The sequence below is a fragment of the Lutjanus erythropterus genome, chromosome 19, assembly GCF_056507025.1.
Source record: "Lutjanus erythropterus isolate fLutEry1 chromosome 19, fLutEry1.hap2, whole genome shotgun sequence".
NCBI lineage: Eukaryota > Metazoa > Chordata > Actinopteri > Lutjaniformes > Lutjanidae > Lutjanus > Lutjanus erythropterus.
The window spans coordinates 30,489,917-30,512,141 of NC_139335.1; the positions used below are offsets into that span (position 1 = coordinate 30,489,917).

The following is a 22,225-nucleotide window of genomic DNA, read 5'->3' on the forward strand; positions in this document are numbered from 1 at the left end:
CCATAGGCTAAACCCAACAGGAAGTCGGCCATTTTGAATTAAGTGGTCAAGTGGTCAAGTGTTGTATTTTAACAAACTCCTCCTCCAGAATTGATCACATTGGCTTCAAAACTAGTGTGTGCCGTTTGCACTCATTTGTGATGAAAAGTTATTAAAACATTTAGCTATTATTGAACGGCGTGGCTGCTATGTGGCGTCAAATTTGCAGGTTTTGCCATGAAACAGGAAGTTGCTGTAACTTCACATGTTTGATATGAGTCCCAGCCTGAAAATATCTTTATTTCCACGCTTTGTATTTTAACAAACTCCCAAAAGATTTCGTCATCATTGAACAGCGTGGCCGTGATGTCCTGTCAACTTCTGATGTTTTGCCATGAAACAGGATTTAAATTTGTAATTTCAGAATAGATGATCCAGTCTGCTCCAAATGTCACGTTTGATAAGCGTCCTCTCCTGAGGACATCTACATGCCAGTCAGGAGTCATACTCATTGCACCACCTACTGGCAACAGGAAGTAAACTTCATGTGACAATCATCATGTTATTTATATGACATTTTCACAGTGTGATCTACACTTGATATACTGGAACATAACATATAATTAGTTCTGTCACGCCCCCTTGTGGAAGCAGGAAGTGACATTAAACTCCTTTAGAGTCTTGCCGACCAGTTGGTGTCCAGCAGTTAGGCCGCAGCTGCCACACACCTCGACGTGCACCGGTGTGCGAGGGCCTGAGCATCACTGCTTGCAGCTTTAATTAAGATTTGTTCTTCATTTTCATTCAGATTAGCTGTGTTATGTTCAGCTGTCCATGGCCAGTGTCTTTGTCTCTCTCTACATGACTCACTGCTCTGTGTCTCTGTGTTTTGTGTCTCAGTCTCTGGCAGCAGGCCTGACCTCCAGCCAGCCGGTGGCCAAGCTGCGAGCGCTGCCTCTCTGGCTCTCCCTGCAGTACCTCGGTCACAACGGCATTGTCCAAAAGATCAAACACGCCACCGCTCTGGTGAGAATCACTTAATTCCCCCTGAACAACGTGACATCTCTCTTTCTGTGCAGAGTAAATAAATGAGATACAGCTTGTTAATTAGGAGAAGCTATGTGATGGAATTATTTCTCAGTAGTTCACCAGCAGGGTGCAGAGTCTTGCCAAGACCATGAAGTTTTTAGGTTTGATACCAGAGACCAAAACCAAACCAAAATTTGTTTCTGTTGCATCAATTTAAAATGTGATCGGGTCTTACAGGGACAGTTCACCCAAAAATGAAAATTCAGTCATTATCTACTCACCCTCAGGATGATTTAAGGTCAGGTTTAGTTTAGTCCAAAAATACAGCTGGAAAACAGCATTGCAGAATCTCCCAAACAACAAGTTCATGGTGACCAGTTTTTAAATGGAAAAAAATGCAAATCCTTTCCCTATCCCTTTAATGATGTATTTTGGAGGATATTTGACTATTTTCTAGTAATTCTGCAGTGGTGAAAAAATGCATCAAATCTGTGTAATAAATATTAATCTGTAAACTCCTGCAGCAATTTGCGAGACAACATAGAGCATGAGGATGACCATCATATACTGTATAAAGTTCTAAGCCCTAATATACTGAAAACTTGTTTGTTTTTTTATCTCTCCTCTCTAGAGCCAGCAGCTCCTGCAGAAGCTAAAAACTCTGGCCTCCATCAAAACATCAGTAAGTGTTCTCTTAATGGTCTGCTATAAATAGTGAGTGAGTGAGTGGGTTTTTGGGGAGAAAACAGAGCAGGAACGCAGAGATGCTCCACTGTGAGTGAAGTTATTGAAAAATAATGATCAGGTATTGTATGAGCATGTACAGTTCTAAAACTCACCACAAAATATCCAGAAATATCACAACCAATGCATCTTTAACTTTGCACCACAGTCAGTGCTGCAGTCAGCTGTACACAGTACTGTCCGCTACACGCTGCCCTGTCTGGTTTTAACTGGCTGACTGCATACCTGATCTGAAAAAACTCAACCATAATGAAACAGTTCTTCTCAACTAAAAGTATGACATCATAGGGTATGATCATCAAAGTATAGATTTGAAAAATATGTTATGAAATAGTAAATAACAGCCATCATCAGGTTTGTGCTGATACTTGACTATGGCCTCTAGCTTCATCGTGGTAATCTGGTGGTAATGGTTTGTAGTAATGGGTGTGTCAATCCTCCAGTACTGCAGTAGCACCTGTGATGCACTATAGCAACAATAAACATATATTAATATATGTTATGATAAATGAAAACTAATGCAACAATATATAATAAAGTTATTTTATTATTATTTTTATTATATTTTGGAAATCGTGGATGTTCTGTCTTCTGGGCTTTTTTTTACACATCACTCCAGCTTTTTTGGACTTAAAGCGATAATTCACCCAAAAATGAAAATTCACTCAATATCTACTCACCCCTGTGCTGATGTGAGGATGGGTGAAGATCTCCAGTTCACAAAACACTCCTGGAGCTTCAGCGGAAAACAGCATTGCAGCCAAATCCAGTACAACTGGAATGAATGGTGACCAGTTTTAAAATGTAAAATATGAACACAAAAAAACCCACAAAATGTCTCCATACTGCTCATGTGTCCACCATGTTTTTAGTCTAAATATCAACTGTAGCCTCTCAGATCTGATCCTCATACACACACCTGAAGCAGGTATACAGGCAGCGCGGCTGCAGCAAAGAAATGATGTTCCTCTTCTATGTCGAAGTCCTCTGACATTTTCCTCTTTGTTGAAAGTTTGTGAAGTCAACTGTGCATAACAAGTCACTATTTCTGAGCAGATCTCTCTGTTGTCTGAGTTGCTTCCAGGTAGCATGTAAACACAGGTGTGACGGTATCATGAGATCTCATATATCTCGTCACGCCGCTTGGGTGAGAGTTTGTGTACCTGCTTCAGGTGTGTGTATGTGGATCAGGTCTGAGAGGCTACAGTTGACATTTAGACTAAAAACATGGTGTAAATGGTGTCTTTTTGAGTTAAATTTTAATGTTGCAGCTTACAGACACTTGGATTACACCACACGAGCAGTATGGAGACATTTTGTGGGGTTTTTTGTGTTCTTTTTTTACATTTTAAAACTGGTCACCATTCACTTCAATTGTACTGAATTTGGCTTCAACGCTGTTTTCCGCTGAAGCTCCAGGAGTGTTTTGTGAACTGGAGATCTTCACCCATCCTCACATCAGCACAGGGGTGAGTAGATATTAAGTGAAATTTTATTTTTGGGTGAACTATCACTTTAAGGTTGTAGACGCATTGGACAGATAAACTGATGTTAAACTGTGTGGACGATCATGATATGAGCAGCTGAGACGGCTGGTAGAGACAACCCACACTGCTGATCTTTTATAATTACCACCATGAAGCTTGGTGCCTTTGTCTCTGTTTAGACCTTTTCTATTGACATTAACTGAAGAGCAGCATATGTGAACACATGAAGAAATGACCTCCAGCTGTTCAAAGACAAACCCCATTTGTGTTTATAGGACGTGCCTGAGACAGAGATCTCTCTCGTCGAGGCTTTGAGCATGGTAAAACCAGAGTTGTGTTGATACTGAAATGGTCTCAGGGGTACAGACTGAGCTGAAAAAGCTTGTTCACTGGCATCTACTACAGAGATGCATGAGATGTAATGTAACTCCTAGCAAAGAGGCTGGGATTAGTAGTGTTGTACGTTAAGAGTACTGTAATCCAGATGCAGTGAACAAGCAGAGTGTTGGGGATCAGAATCATCACACAGTGGTACTCAAACTCACTGCAGCTTCAAGAGGTTTCAGTTTCATCACAGTCAGCCGTATCCGCTGTGAAGACGCTGAGTTTAAGTACCACTGTGCCACTCAGACATGAATGTGTATGAGCTTGCAGCTCCATGTGTGAGTCTTTTTCTGTATGTGTGTGTATGGCTGTAGTTATAGTCAGTGTGGGTTGCCTTGGTTCCAGGGCGTGGTGTCACCGATTCCGCCCATCTCCGGGGCCTCACTGCGGGACGTTCTGGGCTCTCTCATGCTCTCTATTGTAGGTGGGACCAAGCCTCTGCCTGTCTCCCTCACTCCCCCTTCCCCTGCCCCTCTGTCCTCCACTTCTCTTCCTTTTCTTTCTTCCTGACCATTTTCCTTCACTCACATCAGCTCAGCGGTTTTTGGGTCTCCATTGGCTGATGGACTGTTCACTTCTTCCTAATTGTTTAGGATGTGGACCACTCAGGCATGTTCTTTGAGGTACTTCAGGGAATGCCTCTCCACACTCATTATGTTTTGTTGCCTTTGGAAGAAATACAAGGGTCATGAATAATAAATGAATGTGTCATGTGCTGTTGCATCTCATTACTTCTTTTTGTTTCAAATCAAAGTACCAGTCGATGATGCCCTCTGTCTGGATCCACTTCCACAGCAGCAGAGTAGAAGGTCTTTTGGACTCTCAGAAAGACACTTTGAATTTCTTTTTGCCTCACCATGCTTGCCAACATGTCTTTGTGTGTGGACATGTGAGCTTTCAGGGGTGTGTAGTTCTAGGTTGTGTACTTCTAGGGTGTGAGACACTCACTTAGTGGATTGACATGAAGTCATGCGACTGTGGTGTAGTTCGTTTATAGCCATTATAACGTTTTTTTGATTGAGTGATTAATGCGCAAACAATCTATCTATGTGTCCACAATATATATTTCTCACTCACATATGATAATGAGACTTGAACTGGGGTATACAACATTCATGGCTAAAAACATAAGGTAAAATGTCATTAAGGAATGTGGTTAGAGCGCCTTTTAAGATGCTACACAAACCGTAAAGGACATATAGTTTGATCACACATTTTATCATGTTAAATAACCACAGGTGTAATGCTGGAGCGCACAGGATAGTGCTCTGCCACTTTCTGCCTCCAGGTGAGGAAAAAGAATATTCAGAGTCCCGATAATCAGTGTTTTTTTAAATAACTGGATGGTCACAGTTGTCATCTTGAAATTTAATTAATGAGGAAAGTGTGATGCAGACTTTCAGTGGCAGCAGAAAGAGAAAGAAAAGACAGTGAGCGCTCATGTGGCCTGACATTTGGTCGTGTGCTCAGTCATAGTTGACTGATGTGTGTGTAAACTTAACTCCGATGGAACGGCGGTTAAACGGTTTGAAATGGGCCACAGTTGAAGTGTGTGCATATTTGGATGCATGCATCACAGGTGTGCTCCACACTTCAGCTTTTCATTGCGCTTATGAATACAAAAGTCTGCTTCATCCATAGTTTCTGTTGTTCAGCCGTGTCACGCCTCGTTTTTGTCACGTGTGCCAAAAAGACTTCCGCAAAGGATACACCTGTGCATCCTCGCTCATACCTCCTCTGGTGAGCGAGGATGCACAGGATGCCTCCTCGATCCTTGATCCACCCTCCGTCAGACGTATTTTTGGAATTGAGGCATCCATCAGTGTGGCATGCTGAAATCGATTTTTGGGTCACAGGGTGAAGGGTGGAGGAGCGAGGAGACGAGGAGGCACAAAATAGAGTGTTTGCTATGACTCATAACAATAGTCAGAGGTGGCAAAAGTACACACATTCTTTATTCAGGTAAAGAAAGACAAGCAATAGTAGAAATACTGATTCAACTTCTTTACTCAAGTAAAAGTGAAAAAGCACAGGATCTGAAGTGTACTCAAAGTATAAAAATAAAAAGTCACCATCTAAAGGACATTCCTACAGACTGTTTGTAAAGTAATTTGTTTCACTTGTTGCGTCTTTTACACTCTTTGTCTTCTTCCCTCATATGTTGTTTTCATCTTCTTACATCGTTTTTGTCTTATTACTTCATTTTTGTTTTCATTCTTGTCTTTCTTGTTACATAGTTTAAATTTTGTTACATCTTTTTTGATCTTGTTACATCTTTTTCACCTTGTTTTGTCGTTTTCATCTTGTTACTTCTTTTTCATCATTTTCATCTTGCTGTGTCTGTCATGTGTGATATGCATTGATGGATACACAAAGGATTTGTGTTATTCTCCCATCCATCTCCCATCTTCCATCTATTTAAATTGAAATCAGTCTTGATTTTTGGAAGATGGTGACAATGAATACTTTCCCTCAAAGTAATGATACTGATTTGAAAATATAAGGAGTAGAAAGCACAGATAATTGTGTTAAAATGTAGGGAGTACAAGTAAAAAGTTGTCAGAAAAATAAATACTCAAGTAAAGTACAGATACCTGAAAAATCTACAAAGTACAGTAATAGTATTTGTACATAGTTACTTCTGCACCTCTGACAGTAGTAGAGACATTTCATCCAGTGATCTTTTGTTTGTCATTTCTTGCTCAACACTTCTTTTTGCCACTGCAGTTGCTGTTTCTTCTTCCTGCTTGGTTGAAAACATCTTACTATTTGTATGTATGGGCTCCTGGTGTGGACTTGTGCCAGATGTTAACCTCTGGCTCCTGTCTGTCTGTGTCTTCATCTAATGCTGGGTTCCTTCTGTGATTATATACTTTTGATTCCAGTTCTGAACTAACTTTACCTCTCTCCGCTGGCAAGCCTTGGCATTGGCCCAGCGTCAGTCCGCCCACAGTAGATACACTGATACCCTTAAGGTCTCAGCAGGCTTCAAACAAACCAGGTTGCGCAATGTGCGGCCTGTCCCTGTCCAGTGTTTAAACCTGTTCTGAATGGCCGTGCTCAAAGATGGAACAAAAAGCGTGCGTCATAGTCAGGATTGTTCAAAGGACAGTCTGTCGTTGAAGGCATTCAAGGAATATTGACCTTAAGGCAAACAGTATCAGAAGCAGTAGTGTGAAGAATGAAAGGGAGAGGTTGAGGGAGAAATGCTGGTGTCTGTCACACCTCCTCACACCTGGCCAATCAATGCGTGGGCGTGGGTCCACCTTTGGAAAGAGCAGCACTTAGCGTGAAGCATACCAAGGCACTGAGCCCTGTCTCTTCAATCACGTTCCAGTTTTTTTTTTTTTGCTTTTCTAACTTAACAACAATACACATGCTTGTGAATTATTCATGACCCTCACATCAACACCCCAGAAACACTAGCCATCATCTCAGCCCCCACCCAGGCATGATGCTTGCCTTAACCTTCCACCTGGATGTCATCAATGATGAGCTTCACTATGGGTTTTATTTCCTGTCTTAGTAGTTGAGAAAATGAAGAAACATACCACGTATAACTTCACTGAGATCAGTTATTTGCTCAATTTGATTCTGGTTAAATGGCATAGCACAATTTGACACGAATAATAAGATAATGCTAAACAGGAGACTCCAACCCTGGGTGATATACTCCAAAACACAGATATGTCCAGGTACTGCCTGCATCAATAACCTGGCTGCATGTTCATGGAATATTGGACAGTGATAATGGAGTAGTAAAAACACATCGATCAGTTCAGCCAATTGATCAGCCAGTTCTTCTGTCCATCCAAACCTTCTGAACTGGAGCTGAAGCTTTGGTTTGGGCTGCTCCATACCACTGAGAGGCAATGACTCAGGGCACCACTTCCATACAGACCAGTTTGACAAATCAAACAGAAACTGTATGTGACATACAGTTACAAAGACACAACATATAGCAACTTCAGTAGGCATGGAGACAAAATCTTCAGTCCATGTTTACATCGCACCCTTTCAGCTGATGATAATTGTTTTGCATGTCATCCAGCAGATCACTTGTAAAGTATGATAATGATGACACTGAGTCTCAGATGCCTGATGTGTGTCTTTGTGTGTCCAACAGGTGGAGGATGAACTCAGCTCCCCTGTGGTGCTTTTCAAGTTTTCCCAAGAAATGAGTGCCGGTAAGGATCGTACTCCCTGGACCTGTGAACAGATTGAGAGCATTTTAATAAAGAACTTTGTCAAAAGCCCAAAACATGACTCACTTTTCCAATACTGCTGCTTCATTTCGTTTAAACTTTTTCACACACACAATTTTAGCAGCATTTTTGATTTGTCTGCACCATTTAAACATTTAAAAATAATAAAAATACAGCTAAGCAATTTATTTCATAGTTTAGGCTAATGGGTAGTATCAGCTTATACTTTTTCCTGATATCCGCTCCAGTGATTTTGCCCAGTTACTTGATTGCTATGTGTGTTCAAAGATGCGGCTCGAGAGCTTGCTGATGCAATGCAAACACACGAAAGATATCAAGGATTAATGTCCGGTCATGTTAAGAAAGGAGAGGAGCCACACAATGAGCTACAGCCAGTGAGAGCAGACGTGGGCTGGGGAGGAAGAGCAAGTGACTCTGGGTGCCCCTGTAGCTCAGTTGGTGAAGCCTGCTCCTCATATACTGAAGTTAACAGTCCTCTGCAGCGGCCGCTGGTCCAACTCTCTGCTTGTTGCACGTACCATTCCCAGATGTCAAGAATGAACTGAAATTATTGAGACCATTTCCATTTTTGCTGTCTTCGTAGCATCCAGTGGGGGTTCAGTGGAAGGTTACTGTGCTGGGGAGAAAGAGGTGATTGATGCCTTCAACAGATGGGTGAGTGTTTTCCCTCCTTTAAGATGTACACTGTACCTCATATATCTGTGCCTATGCTAGATGTTTTTTATGGATGAAATGACCATGTTTGAAGACTCCCTCCAGTGAAAATCATGTTTTAACCTTGTTAACATGTCCATGTGGTGTTTTTCACGTTACAGGACATATCAGGAGTGAAATAAGCATTAAACACCATGTCTGAACATTTCTTACTTTGAAACTGTAGTGAGCAAGGGCAGTGTCAGAAAAAATGGATTCAGTCAGGCTGAGTATATGATGTCATAAACCTAAGGAAAAAACATATACATATCATTAGTGTCAATACCTGTGATTAATGAGCAAAACAGAGGAGAAATCAAGTGTAGCTACTTAGGGGTATTGGTGGGGCTTGGCGGTGTGGAAATGGCAAGGAGTATTTGTATTTTCAAGAATCCTTCAATACTGTATGAAGGTAAGGTGTAGAGCTATATGTCAGCCATTTTTAACAAAGTATTTTTGAAAAAAGAAAACAAAGAAAAAAACGAGACAATTTATTAGTTCTTGCAGAACATTTTATATTGTTTAAAACATGACTGGAGGTGGACTTTAATGTGAAAGGACTAAAATTATCACCAATTCATCAATTCTTCCAATTCTTCGCTTCCAACCTCTGATAAACCCACTGTAAACTACCAGCCCAGCACCAAACAGCAGACAGACAGTTAGAGACTAGCTGGTTAAAATACTGTTTCATATACAGTTATATTTATAACTGTGTGTTGAACTGTAAAATATGAACAAAGGAACACATCTATTAGATGAGACAGATGCATAGGAGACCGAAAAGACCAAAACTTTGCGAAAGGACTCCTGCACACTGTCTAATTTACAGTGCCACATTTATTTGTGAAGTTCATAGATCTAACATTCACAAATATTGAGGGTTATATTTGTTAATGAGCCAATAGGGATACATTTACATTGTAAGTTAAAAGCATCATTGAATAAATAGATCTCCACAACATAGATGGAACAAAACAAGAAATGAATCAATGTCTACATTATGTTAAATAACAATAATCAAATTTACCTCTACCCTAGACAAACTGCATACGCTGGATCAAGTAGGTCCCTATAAATAAATCTTACAGGCACAGTAATGATAAAAATATGACATTTGTGGCTGAACCTTGCATATAGAATAAATAGCATATAGAAAAAGGTCAATATCCATAATAAAGTTTAAATATAAACTCCCCTACAGGTCAAACTGTAAAATATGACCAGGGGGAAATCTGTGCTTCCATATTATAATCTTATACAATTTATTCAGCTGCCATATGGGATATTATGATCATTTTCATCTCCTTTTCATTGTTTTTTATTGTGTGAACACTGTGTGTTACATTCTGATTGTATGAAAAGTTCTATACAAATAAAGTCTGATTGATTGGTTTAATTTCTTCCTGGGTGTAGCTCGGTGAACAGCTGGTCCGTCTTGTTCCCACCAGCGGGGTGGATGTGGTGGAGCTTGAAGACGAGGGAACGTGTGTTCGTTTCAGTCCCCTCCTGACTGCTGCAGGTAACATGAACACACACACAGACACACATTGTATTTGGTGCTCAAATGTTTGACATTAGTAAAGAGTAAAGAATCATGGGATATGGGTGCCACAGGGTAGTGTCCTGGGACCTCAATTGTTTGTTTTTTTTGGTCTATATAAATGACCTATTAAAAGCAGCCCCCTCATGCAGTCTTTTTTTGTATGACTCTGTCCCTCCCGTCCAGTTCTGGGGACCCAGCAGGGGGACGTTGAGGAGCTGGTGAAGAGGCTGTCAGAGCTGGTGCCTATGATGAGCTCCACAGTGTGCCTCAGACAGGACTTCAGGGAGGAAACTTACCAACACTCACCCTCGCTGGTGTACATAGAGGAGCTCAGCTGGCCTGGCCTGGGTGCTGTCCGGTAAGAATGACCAGACTTTAAAGGACCTGCTGTAGTTTACAGAGACTGGACTGACTCCTTTGCCTGCATTTTTACCTTGTATTTGGTTCTCTACTCTTCCCAATGTAGCAGTCACAATAAAGAAATTAAAAAAAGTAAAAAATTAAAACTTATTTTATTGACTGCTCTATTTTATACCGACTGCTGACTCCTCACTCCTTAAAACTGGCTGGTTGGGGTTGCAAGTCATTAACTGCTAGGCTAAAAACACTTACCTTGTCTCTTTCAGGCCACATTCATAGACAAGTTTGGTCTCATCTTAAACTGCAGCGTCTGCAGATTCATTCCATACCCGACATTCAAGATCCAACTGCAACTTGTTTAATTTGGAACAGATTTTCATGAAGTTTGCTTGATTACATTATACCATACATACTGCTGGTTGCACCTGGCAGTTGTGTTGGCATTGCAGTAGGTGCTTCACTTGCCTGGTTGCCTGCTGGGTGTTTGTACTCTTCTTATCTAATAAAAACGGTCAAATTTATTATGATCATATAACCATATAAAGTACAACTGTACAGTCAAATTCATATTTTCCATTTATGCCATACTAGTATTAGTAGAAGTATTGACCTTTTTTTGATGGTTTGGGAAATTGGTTATCTTGCGATCACGTGAGAATCCATCTTGCCAGGCTTCAGGTTATCCATTTGTGTCCACACCAAAAGTGTTGAAGCCAATCAGTGTCCTAGGCAGCTTCTGGCAGCTAAGGGTGTGGTTTTAGGTGCGACGAGGGTCCATGGAAGTGACTCGTCTTGAACGAACAATGGCGGCTCCTGAAGAGGTTAGCGTAGATACTGTGATAGCGTTCCATTCTCCATGGAAAAGATGTTTTCACTCTCCTCCCGACCGGCTTTGCCAAGAGTTTGATTTACTACGTGGCTTCACTGGCAGCAGCCTGACACAGCAGATGGTTTGCTAGACAGAACCAAACAATTCTTGTGTTATCTCAGGAATCCAGCTGCCTCATAATAATCTGTATAATCAAACTAGCATTCAACGGGGCTCTTACATGATCTGTGGAGCAGTAAAACATTCCTAAAACTGGTTATTTGAACATAATTGCAGTTTCCATTCTCATCATCATGATTTTTCTATAAAACCAGACAAGGCTTAGTGATTTGCTTAGTGCTTGGCAAATCATCACCAGCCCATGAAGTTAGCCCATGTTAGACATGATAGACGGATGATTCATCCCATTTCCTGCCACTGCGTTAAAAACTCTTCTATTCTTCCTTAATATAACTGTTCCACACACTGGTCCCTCCATACACCAGAAGCTAAATGTCACTCAAGCATTATGGAACATGCAGTAGCGGCCCTGCCATGCTTAAATAACGCCATACGAAGCATTTACCTAATTGAATGTGACTGAATGAGTAAAAGCCATTGCTGTAACAGACAGATGAAACCAGAAGTGCTAAGAATGTCAAATACTTGCTGTCCACTGGGCAGAGTTGAGGTTTGTGATGAAAAGATTCAATCATGGGATTGTGACGGATGTTCTGATGTTCAGGTACGAGCCTCGGGCTGAAGGAATGGACGAGAGCAGGAGGAAGCAGGAGCTGGAGAAAATCAACACTGAACTGCTGAAGAAACTACAAGAGCTTGACACTGACATCGTCTTCTCCACCGGTTAGTACCTCCTCACGTCTCTGCTGGCTCCACCGCTGGAAAATCTAACTCCCAGTATTTATTTATCGTGCCTCTCTCCTTTTCCATCCCGTCCTCCCTCTCTCTCTCTCTCTCTCTCCAGGCCCTGAGTTTGGGACAGAGGAGCACTGCATCTTTGTTGGCATGGTCACTGAGGACGTTGATGTGGCAGAGCTGGTGGACACAATAGCTTCCTTTGGGAGGGACATAGAGGAGAGTGGAAGGGTAACTGCTGCATTTTCTAAGATACTTGAAGGCTGTTAAACAGCTGTGATAAGTGTTGTGAATGATTAAATGAATAGTTCAACATTCAGTCAGTAGCATCTCACCCAATTCTAACAAAATCATTGCTATATTTTAGTTGAAGTTGGAATGATCATGGTTATTGTAGGCCATTTTGTGATTATAGCCCATTTTTAAATAATGAAAAAATGTGAAACTACATTGCACTCTCTATTAGTCCTCTGTTAAAATAGTCTCCAACTGAAGACAGCTTGTTTCTCACTGGAAATCATTCACTGGAATCACATCCATTTTGCCAAAAAATACACTAAACTCCACACAACACACCTGTATTAAATTCCTTTAAAGTCCTCACTTACGTATATTATACAAGTCTGGACAGACATGGATGCAAGCTGGAGCTTGACTGGTTGGTGGAGGCATAATTCTAGTTTTCTTGGTGGGTGTCAGCATTTCCTATCATCATCTCAGTATGATACAACTCTCCTGAGGGCTGTGCTGCGAAGGAATCTTAACACAGCCGGGCTTTCTTTGCATGAGCTGGCCGAACAAAACCTAAAACCTCAGTCAGAGATAACGGGCATCATGACGCCAGTAATCAGCTTGCTTTGTCAAATGAAGGCTTTCTTCTTCAGGCCATGTGCCTGGTCACATAAAAAGGGCATTTGGTGCGTCATTTGATGCTTTTCCCGCACAAAGTGGAGCGGTTGCGAGCCGCCCACTTCAGTCAAGATGAACAAGCTGTTATTAAGGAGAGCTATAAAAAAATTTAAAAATATATTACAACAAAAAGCAACATTGTAAGGCAAGAGGAGAATTCTGGAAGGACATTACTAGTCAACTTAATGCGCCCTTAATGCCTGCCGTTTATTTCTAGTAAGTGCACGTTACATGTGCATGATACTTAGGTCACACATGGTCCCATAATGAAGGATACATGGAAATCACTTAAATTTTTGGTGAAATCAAATAAAATGAAAAAAGCAAATCAGGATCAAGCATGAAAGTGTTAAAGTGACCTGAAGCAAATGGGGGAAAAAAGGACTTTCTGCAGCTGAGGTTCCTGTGCCAATGACATGCGTACAGTTTGTGCTGCTGTAACTACACAGCTTCGTTTGGTAACATTACTAATGTACAGCTCAACAACTTTGCATGTATCACCTTTCTTCAGCTGAGAAGCTATATCGCTCATAAAGAACATCATCAGGAAAAGTTAAGTTTTAGTTAAAAAGCAGCACATTTTGCGCGGATGGACTACAGATAGTGCTTATGCAGGAAAATATTCAGATTTATAACACAGTGCACACAAGTCAACTCCAATCAATTCCAAAGGTGGTGCACCTTTTGTGAACATCATGTAACGCCTGTAGTTGTCCAGAAACAGTCAATGAAACGCCCATAATTAATACTCATTCATAGTGACTGTGTAACGGCGATCATAGCAAACACAGAGAGACAGACTAAAAAAAAATGCCAAAAAAGCATCAGAGTGGCAGCATGTGGCAGCACAACACAACAGCAACACAACTTTGGGAAAACTTGGCATGCGCTCGTCTCTAGGCTTCCAGGACTTGGTCGACCAGGCATATATTAACAACGAGAAGCTGAGCGTCTGCTGCCAGGTTAAAGGTGAACTGTGTGGACCCACCACTTTCAGTCACGGCTCCACTGACTGATTTTGAAATTGATTTTTTTTATGAAAATGTTGACCCTTTTAAAGTTGTATCCCAGATTAATTTATTAATTAATCAGGCATAAAGAGGTTTAACTATACTCTAAGCTCCCCTGCCTCACTTCCTGGTTTAAAAAAGGCAGGAATACTGCTCAAGCACTGGTAAACTTTCTGTTTTTTGGCAGATTCATCAATAATATTGCTATCAAATGTGTCTCAACCATAACATGTCAACTCTGTAGCCCTTCTAAATCAAAGCTAAACAAGTATTTGTACAATTGTACAAGTACAATTTTCAAGAATGAATAACCTCCTTTAACTTACTTCTTAAGTAGCACTCAAGTTTGGTTGTTACACAGTTAGTTTTGTTTTTAGGAAATGTACATGTTCATTCTAATATACAGCAAGTTCACTGTGTTGTGATGTATATGACATTTCTTGATATTCATCCTGTCATGTGTAGCTTTTGGAGAACATGACGGAGGTGGTGAGGAAAGGAATCCTGGAGGCAGAGCTGCAGCTACAAAAGGCCAATGAAGAGAAACTTATGGAAGAGGTGTGTGTGTTTGTGTGTGTATGTGTGTGTCTGTATTTTTGCATGCATTTTGTTGGAATTCATTTTTATTTGATACTTTAAAATGATGATAAGTCAGGAGTTGAAGGATTGGTGCAGTAAATGAACGCTCCTCAGTGTGGTAAGACTAGCATGTTTGTTTGCTCTGAGTGTGGTTTTGGGTGTGTGTGAGTGAGTGTGTGTGTGTGTGTGTGTGTGAAGGTCTACATGTGACTTGAACATTCAGTCAGTTCAAGTGTTTGACTTCCTCTGTCTGTCTGTGTGTGACAGGGACTGATGAGGCAGCTTCCTCTGGTTGGCTCTGTGTTAAACTGGTTCTCTCCAGTTCAGAGCTCCGTAAAGGGCAGAACCTTCAACCTGGCTGCAGGTACTGTGTGTCACTGCTGTGCTACACTGGGACAATTATAGACACGACAATGACGAGACTACACTGACATCAAACAACACTAACTGTGACCATACCAATGTGCAATATTGTTGAAGAAAAAAAGACTAGACTAAAATGTAGTTTAAAAAGCACAAAAAAATCCAAAAATTGTCTTAATTTTTGTAGAGAAAAAGAGACAAAATATATTAGGACTACACCGGCAGCACACATACCGGTGGTGGTTTACTTTAATACTTGTGTCATGTACGGGGATCTATATAAAATAAAATAAAACACAGTTACATGATAAAATGTGCCGTCATGTGGCGTCATTGAACACTTCATAATAAGATAATTGCATTGCAAACAGTTGTGGCATCACACAAAGCAGCAGTTTGTCTTCTTTTTTTATGGTGTATGATTGTGCAGATAACAAAAATGCAAGTAAATAAATATTCTAAGTAAACAAATAACACCATAGACATCCGTAGCCTACATGAATTTGAAGATTTAAAAGGAATATTAAATGATGATTAAAATCAACATCAGTAAGAATATTATTAATAATCATCAGTTTTAAACAGTTTACAGGTCTAAAATAAGTGTTTCTGTGGACATTTGTACCAGTCAGTTTGACAGCTGCTATTTATCAGCTCAACATCAATAACTGTCATCACTTCAGACTGACGCTGAAAGGAACTAAGAATCTTTCATTTCATGGCTTTGTCTCCTCCGTCCTCGCATCTCCTCCTCCTGAGTTGAGCTAAGATGCGAGGAGAGGAAGCGAGTGGAGGAGACAAGGAGACGAATTTACAGACTGAAAAGCATCCGATTTCATTTGAAATAATGTCAGAATGTGCTTTTTTTTTTAACTCATTTCATGTATGTGAACAAGCAGACCACAGTTGTGTGACATGAACAAAAGTGGTGTTTGGATCCATAAAATGCTTCATAAATGTTATTAAATCGCTGTGTTTTTGTCAAGATGTTATTTATCAAGCGTCATATAAGAAATTTTAGCATACATCCAAAAATTCACTGTTGGGATTGAAAAGTGCCTGTAAATGTTTGTCAGTATTTGTGTGTAACATGTTAGTGGTGTGTGTCTGTAGGTTCCCTGGATTCAACAGAGGTGATGTACTCCACCAAGGCCCAGACAGGCAGACCGTCCCTGCAGGAGACTCCCAGTTCTTCATCAAAGAGACTGCCAGGTAGGACTGTCTCTGTCTAACTAACAGTCAATTCTCCAATACCAGCTGAGTTTCAGACAGTGGAATAACCTGCACTGTAACAGCCGACATGGTCAGTTCAGTGTAATGTACATCAGTACAACAGTCTTGTCATACTCACCACTCCGCTGCTCTCACTTCCTCTTCACAGAAAAAATACTGCTTTCATTCACTGATGATTTCCAGTGGCTGTTTTTTCAACCAGTGACATTTAATTCTTCCTACTTAAATTTCAAATTAAAAGCCAACCAGTGAAGTAAGAGCTAATTCTCTCTTTGAGCCACTGGAAGGCTTTTCACGTGAAACACCAGCGCAGGGAGTGTAAAGTTTCATTGACAGTAGCCGAACAATGAACAAAAAGAGCTGCACAGTCTGTTCACAACAAACACTGCATTTACCCCTAGATTGTACGTCAACATTGACTATAACATCTCTTGACTATAACATCACTAACTTAGAGCGGTTGAGAAAAACTGCAGCTCACAGGTCAGTCTTGACGTAGGTAAAATGACGCCAGCATCAACACAACACAGCGACAAGCCAAAACAGCATCTTCTTATATGTGTACATATGTCTGTGGTTCACACAGGCAGCCATGCCTCTTTGCAAAAGATGTTTGTAAAAGTTTGGTGGTGTTGTGACTACATGGAGGCATAGCTGTGGAACGTGTTTCTCGTGCAGGGTGCTGGGGGAAAGGCAATATACACAAGCTTCACTCATATAAAAAGCTCTGTATAAATACTAGGTGCTGTAAAATGTACATGTGTTTTTATACATGATTATCACCTCCAGTCATGTTTAAAACAATATAAAATGCTCTGCAAGAAGTAATAAATTGTCTGATATGTTTTGTTTTGTTTTTTTTACAAAATAAGTTCAAATATCTTTTAAGATGGCTTACATATAGCGCTACACCTTGACTTCATTTAGTATGGGTGGAAGTAACTAATTACAAATACTCAAATTACTGTAGGTTTTTGGGGTATTTGTACTTTTCTGAGTAGATTTTCGAGTCTGTATTTTTACTCGTCCTTAAGTATTCATTATAAGATTTAATCCACTTGGTTACTTTTAAACCCATAGTTGAGTACTGAGTACAGTTTGAATCAACATCCAAATCTTCATCTGCGTTTTAGTAGCCAATCAGGTGATCTGATCAGAAACGGACCAATGAAAACCAGGACATATATGTCACAATCTTTTCAATTGAAAAACAGGTCCAAACATGTGAAAACAGGTGGAGCGCACAGATCGGTTTAGTTTGATTAGTGGTTTGGTCCTTAAAATGTCAGAAAATATTGATCAGTTATTCACAACTCAAAGATATTCAGTTTACTGTCAGAAAAACAATTAATTGCTGTTAATAATTTAACCAATTAAAAATACATTCATGGATATTTATATTATATTTTGATATTGTATTGTCAGGTGGAGCTGGTTGTTGAATAAGGAATATTAAACTTGGACTTAAAATGAGGAAACAATGACCAAAAAACAGAAAAAATGGAAAATTGGGGGAAAAAAAACATGTTTTTTATCTTAAAAATTATTAATGATTAATCGATTGTTAGTGTTTTCAATTTCGGTTCAGGGAAACACAAAAATTGTAACCTTAGTTTAGGTGACGGTGAAATCAACGGCTAAAACTAAAGTAAGTAAAAGTAGTTTTTGTACTTTTACTTAAGTTTGTTTCCCAACACCAGTACCTTTACTTGTAATTGAGTAATATTTTAGTATTGGAAGAGTACTTGTACTTGAGTACAGATTTTCAGTTCTCTTCCCACCACTGGTTTCATGAATATGCTAATGATATGTATAGCGCCGCCCCCTCGATTAACAGGATTGGTTCTTTAGGTTTATGACATCATATACCCAGCCTGACTGAATCCGTTTTTTTTTTCAGACTGCCCTAACACACTGCAGCTTCAAAGTAAGAAGTGCTCAAACATGGTGTTTAATGCTTATGTCACTGATATGTCTTATAAACACGTTAACAAGGTTAAAAACATGATTTTCACTCTCACATACCACAGTGGCTGAGCACATGTAGCTCATGTAAGAAAGCCAGATTTACACAACGAGTGCTGTCAATAAAACAGCGACCACCAACACTGTTATTTACTCCCAAAAAAAAGTGATGGTCTGATCGCAGCCACACACAGAGTACACACAACAAAACACACAACAAAATCACACAACAGTGGCTGAGTACTGACACATACAGGAGAGGAAGATTTACAGAATAAACCCTGATAATAAAACTGTAACCACTGAGACTTTCTTTACTCTCAAAGCAAGCGATGATTGGATAATAAACATGCAGTATATACAAATATATGACTCGGCACTGACTCATATTAGAAAGCCAGATTTACACAGGCTGGTGATAAAACAGCGGACATTGATATTTAATCATAAAGCAGATGGTGATCTAATCATAACAATACACAGATATGATATAAGTATACACAAACATGATACAACAGTGATTGGGCACTGACTCATATAGAAGAGCCAGATTTAAACGCTGCTGATCAAACAGCTGATGATAAAAGAGCGACCACTGACATGATTAGTATTACAGGTGAATCTGGGGCCATGGATCATTAGATAGTTAATAGTTGGGGTGATGTGCATTTAGAGCTGCTGTGCAGCTAATCTGACATGCCAGATGGTTTGTCTCTCCATTCCCTTAAAGGTATTTCTATGCCTCTGTCTTGGTGTTTTCAGGTTGTCTGTCACTCCTGTTCTCATGAACACAATATGTCAGGAAAGCTTGACGGGAATTTCTTAAAATTTGGCACAAATGTCCACTTTGTACAAGTGTCCACAGTCATAGTGATCTCACAAAACGAAGGAATTCATACTCTTATTGTAAGATTTCACAGAATTGTCTAATAGGATAAACTGATGAAGTTATGACATTTTACATACAAATGTCAAAGGTCAACATCACAATGTTCAGCTCTCTATCAGTCCTCTGTCTCTAAGTGAAGACAGCATGTTTCACTGGACTCACACGTGTATAGTGAGAACTTCCATTTTGCCAAAAAATACACTGAATTCCCTCAAAGTCTTCACTACAGACATTATATGAGTCAGAACAGACATGGATTTAAACTGCACTTTAACTGGTTGGTGAAGCCATACAATCACAAGAGGGTAATTCTAGTTCTTAATCATTCCATCATGGTGGTTTGCTGCTGTTCAACAACACAAACATGCATGTCACAGTTTTCCAAAGTTGAAAAATTAGCACAGATTTACTTATAGGCTGTTACTCCTGACTTCTAACTAATCAGATAGTGCTGTGGGCGGGACATTGAGACAGACTATAGAGTGTAGTACTGCATTATAGTGTACAGTGTACAATTATCTTATGTACTACAGTATAGTATAATACAGTAGAGTATAGTATTCAAAGTATACTGTATAGTATTATTATTATAGTGTAATTTTTCGCTATATATAAGATTATTACATATACATTTATGATATATTATAATAACAATTATTATTGTTGTTGTCATTATTATTATTATTATTACATTAGTATGGTGATGACTGCAGACAGAGAGAACAGAACCAAGTGCATTTTAAAAATAATTTAATCCAAATCCCACCTTTTTTTTCTGATCTCTTTGCTGCCTTGACACTCACAGAATTCTGGTTATCTGCAGGAAATGACATCACACACTTTGTGCGCTTACTGTCTTTTACGTCTTCTTCACAGGTCAGAGGTTATTCCGGCGCTCTGGGGCCGGCCCTGACTCCATCAGTGAAACCAGCTCCGTCGGACAAGCGGAGGAGATGACCAGGGAGGACAGCGCCACTCTGAGCGGAAGCATCCACCCGCCTACATCTCCGCCCGCTCCCGAGGAGAACTCGCACCCTGCAAGCGACATCGTACCAGAGAGAACCCCGGAGTCTTCTGTGCAGGTGGACACACAGGTGGAGGCTGAAGCATCCTCAGGACAGGAGGAGAGGCAGCCTGAGGGCCAGGAGGTGGAGCAGAGCGGGAGATAGGATGACACCGTCCCTCCAGCCGCTCTGTAAATGGTAGCAGCCTCACTAACAGATGTTCAACAGAAAGGTGTCCTTATATTGTGAATCTTAACTCTTCCAGTTCTGAGGGGAGAAGTGATGGAGCTAGACTGGGCTGTTTGTCTCTGTCCCATCTCAGGACAGCAAAGATGTCAAGGTGAAAGGAAAAATCACCCCTGGATACTTTTATTCTGTGATGTTTACTTCAGGGCATCCCCACAATTATCAGAATGTCTTTTAACCCCTCGCAAAAAGGACATGACAGAGTGGCCTCCATTCAAAGGTGTACTGGCAGACATACAATACAATTATTATTAGAGCTGGGAACCCATTACCTCTCTTTTCTGTAACGATTATTTTCATTATCGATTAATCTGTCATTTTTTCCATTATTCTATTAGATGTTTGGTCCATGAAATGCCAGAAAAAAGTAAAAAATGTTGATCACAGTCCAAGATGACGTCCTCAAATGTCTTGTGTTGTCCACAACTCAAAAATACTCAGCGAATTGTCAGAGAGGAGTAAAGAAACCAGAAAATATTCACATTGAAGAAGCTGAAATCAGAGAATTCTGCCTTTTTTTAAGTTACTCAAATCGATTATCAAAATAGCTGTCAATTAATTTAATAATAGATTCCATAATCAGTTAATCGCTGCAGCTCTAGTATAGTTAGTCATATATGTATTAATGTATTAAAGCCCCATCAGTCAGCCTTTAGTTTATAACTAGTCAAGAGCATACATAAGACAGCTGAACTTATAATTCATTATAAGTCACATCTGTAATGCTTTATGACTGTTGACATAGTACATCAGAAAGCATGATGTGTGTTTATGAGTAGAATCATAAAGTATCATGGATTCATTATAATTTATTATAATTTATTATAATGAATGGCCCTATAATATTGGCCCTATATAATAAGGTGTGTTATTCATAGAAAGTGTTACCTAATTTTCTTTTTGTTAAAATCGATTTTACAATATTGGCAGAGGCAGGAAGTAATTAAGTACAAATACTTTGTTAAATTGTAGATTTTTCAGGTATCTGTACTTTTCTTGAGTATTTATTTATCTGACAACTTTTTACTTTTATTCTCACATTTTAACACAAATATCTGGACTTGCTGCTCCTTACATTTTTAACAAAGGCTCGTTACTTTGGTTTTAAAGCATTTGACATAATGAGATGAAAAAGAATGTAAAAGATCTAACAAGACCAAAACAAGATAAGATGTAACAAGACAAAAACAATGTGATAAAAAAAAGACAAAAAAAAGGCGTAACAAAAAAACAAAAAGAACTTAAAAGATGCAACAAGACAAAAACTACGTAAAAAGATGAAAATGTCATATGAGGACACAACGGGCAGAGAGGGAGACGTGACCGCAGAAAAAAGCTGAGGTTCAGTTTGCTACTTTTTACTTTTATACTCTGAGTACATTTCAGAGTCTGTACTTTGTCAGTTTTACTTGAGTAATATCATGTCACCTCTGCTTGGCCGTGTGTCCACAGACATAACAAGAACACACCAAACAGCAGAATAAATGTTTAAGGGGGGATTTTTCCTTTGAAGGGAGGATGGAATAGAAATGACACTCAGCCCAGCTGTGTGCTGCACTTGATCTGTCTGTCAGCTGATGACTTCGGGATGCCCTGTTGGATGAGAGAGCAGAGGAGTAGCCATAATGCACACAGAACTTCTTTAGCTTTAAAGAAAACATTGATCCATTTAATATTCCATTAACTGCAGCACTCAACTGGAAATAAAGCAGCTCAATATTAAAACAGCAAGTGTCACTACAGTTAAAAAGCTGTAAATAGTCTCCACAGATGATATATATCTAACCCACCCAATGACTAACTGATTATTTATAATGAAATGAATCTGTATAGAAGGAGTACAGTATCATAATCTATTTAATAATAATAATTTAAAAAAAAAAAAAACACCTACT

At 39.7% G+C, this 22,225-nt stretch overlaps 1 protein-coding gene across 2 annotated transcripts in view; it reads left to right on the forward strand.

The window, feature by feature from the left end:
- The window catches only part of pdxdc1 (pyridoxal-dependent decarboxylase domain containing 1), a 38,247-nt gene extending 17,309 nt beyond the window's left edge, over positions 1–20,938 (forward strand). The window contains exons 12-24 of one of the 2 annotated variants that reach the window (XM_084744877.1): positions 880–1,005; positions 1,640–1,690; positions 3,515–3,559; positions 7,750–7,810; positions 8,433–8,503; positions 9,959–10,064; positions 10,272–10,446; positions 12,002–12,120; positions 12,242–12,363; positions 14,517–14,609; positions 14,898–14,994; positions 16,107–16,205; positions 19,957–20,938. In XM_084744877.1, coding sequence (XP_084601003.1) covers positions 880–1,005; positions 1,640–1,690; positions 3,515–3,559; positions 7,750–7,810; positions 8,433–8,503; positions 9,959–10,064; positions 10,272–10,446; positions 12,002–12,120; positions 12,242–12,363; positions 14,517–14,609; positions 14,898–14,994; positions 16,107–16,205; positions 19,957–20,249 — 1,458 coding nt within the window. In that variant the 3' untranslated portion in view covers positions 20,250–20,938. The remainder of the gene's footprint in view (positions 1–879; positions 1,006–1,639; positions 1,691–3,514; positions 3,560–7,749; positions 7,811–8,432; positions 8,504–9,958; positions 10,065–10,271; positions 10,447–12,001; positions 12,121–12,241; positions 12,364–14,516; positions 14,610–14,897; positions 14,995–16,106; positions 16,206–19,956) is intronic. The other variant, XM_084744878.1, reaches the window with a different exon arrangement.
- The last annotated feature ends 1,287 nt before the right edge of the window (positions 20,939–22,225 follow it).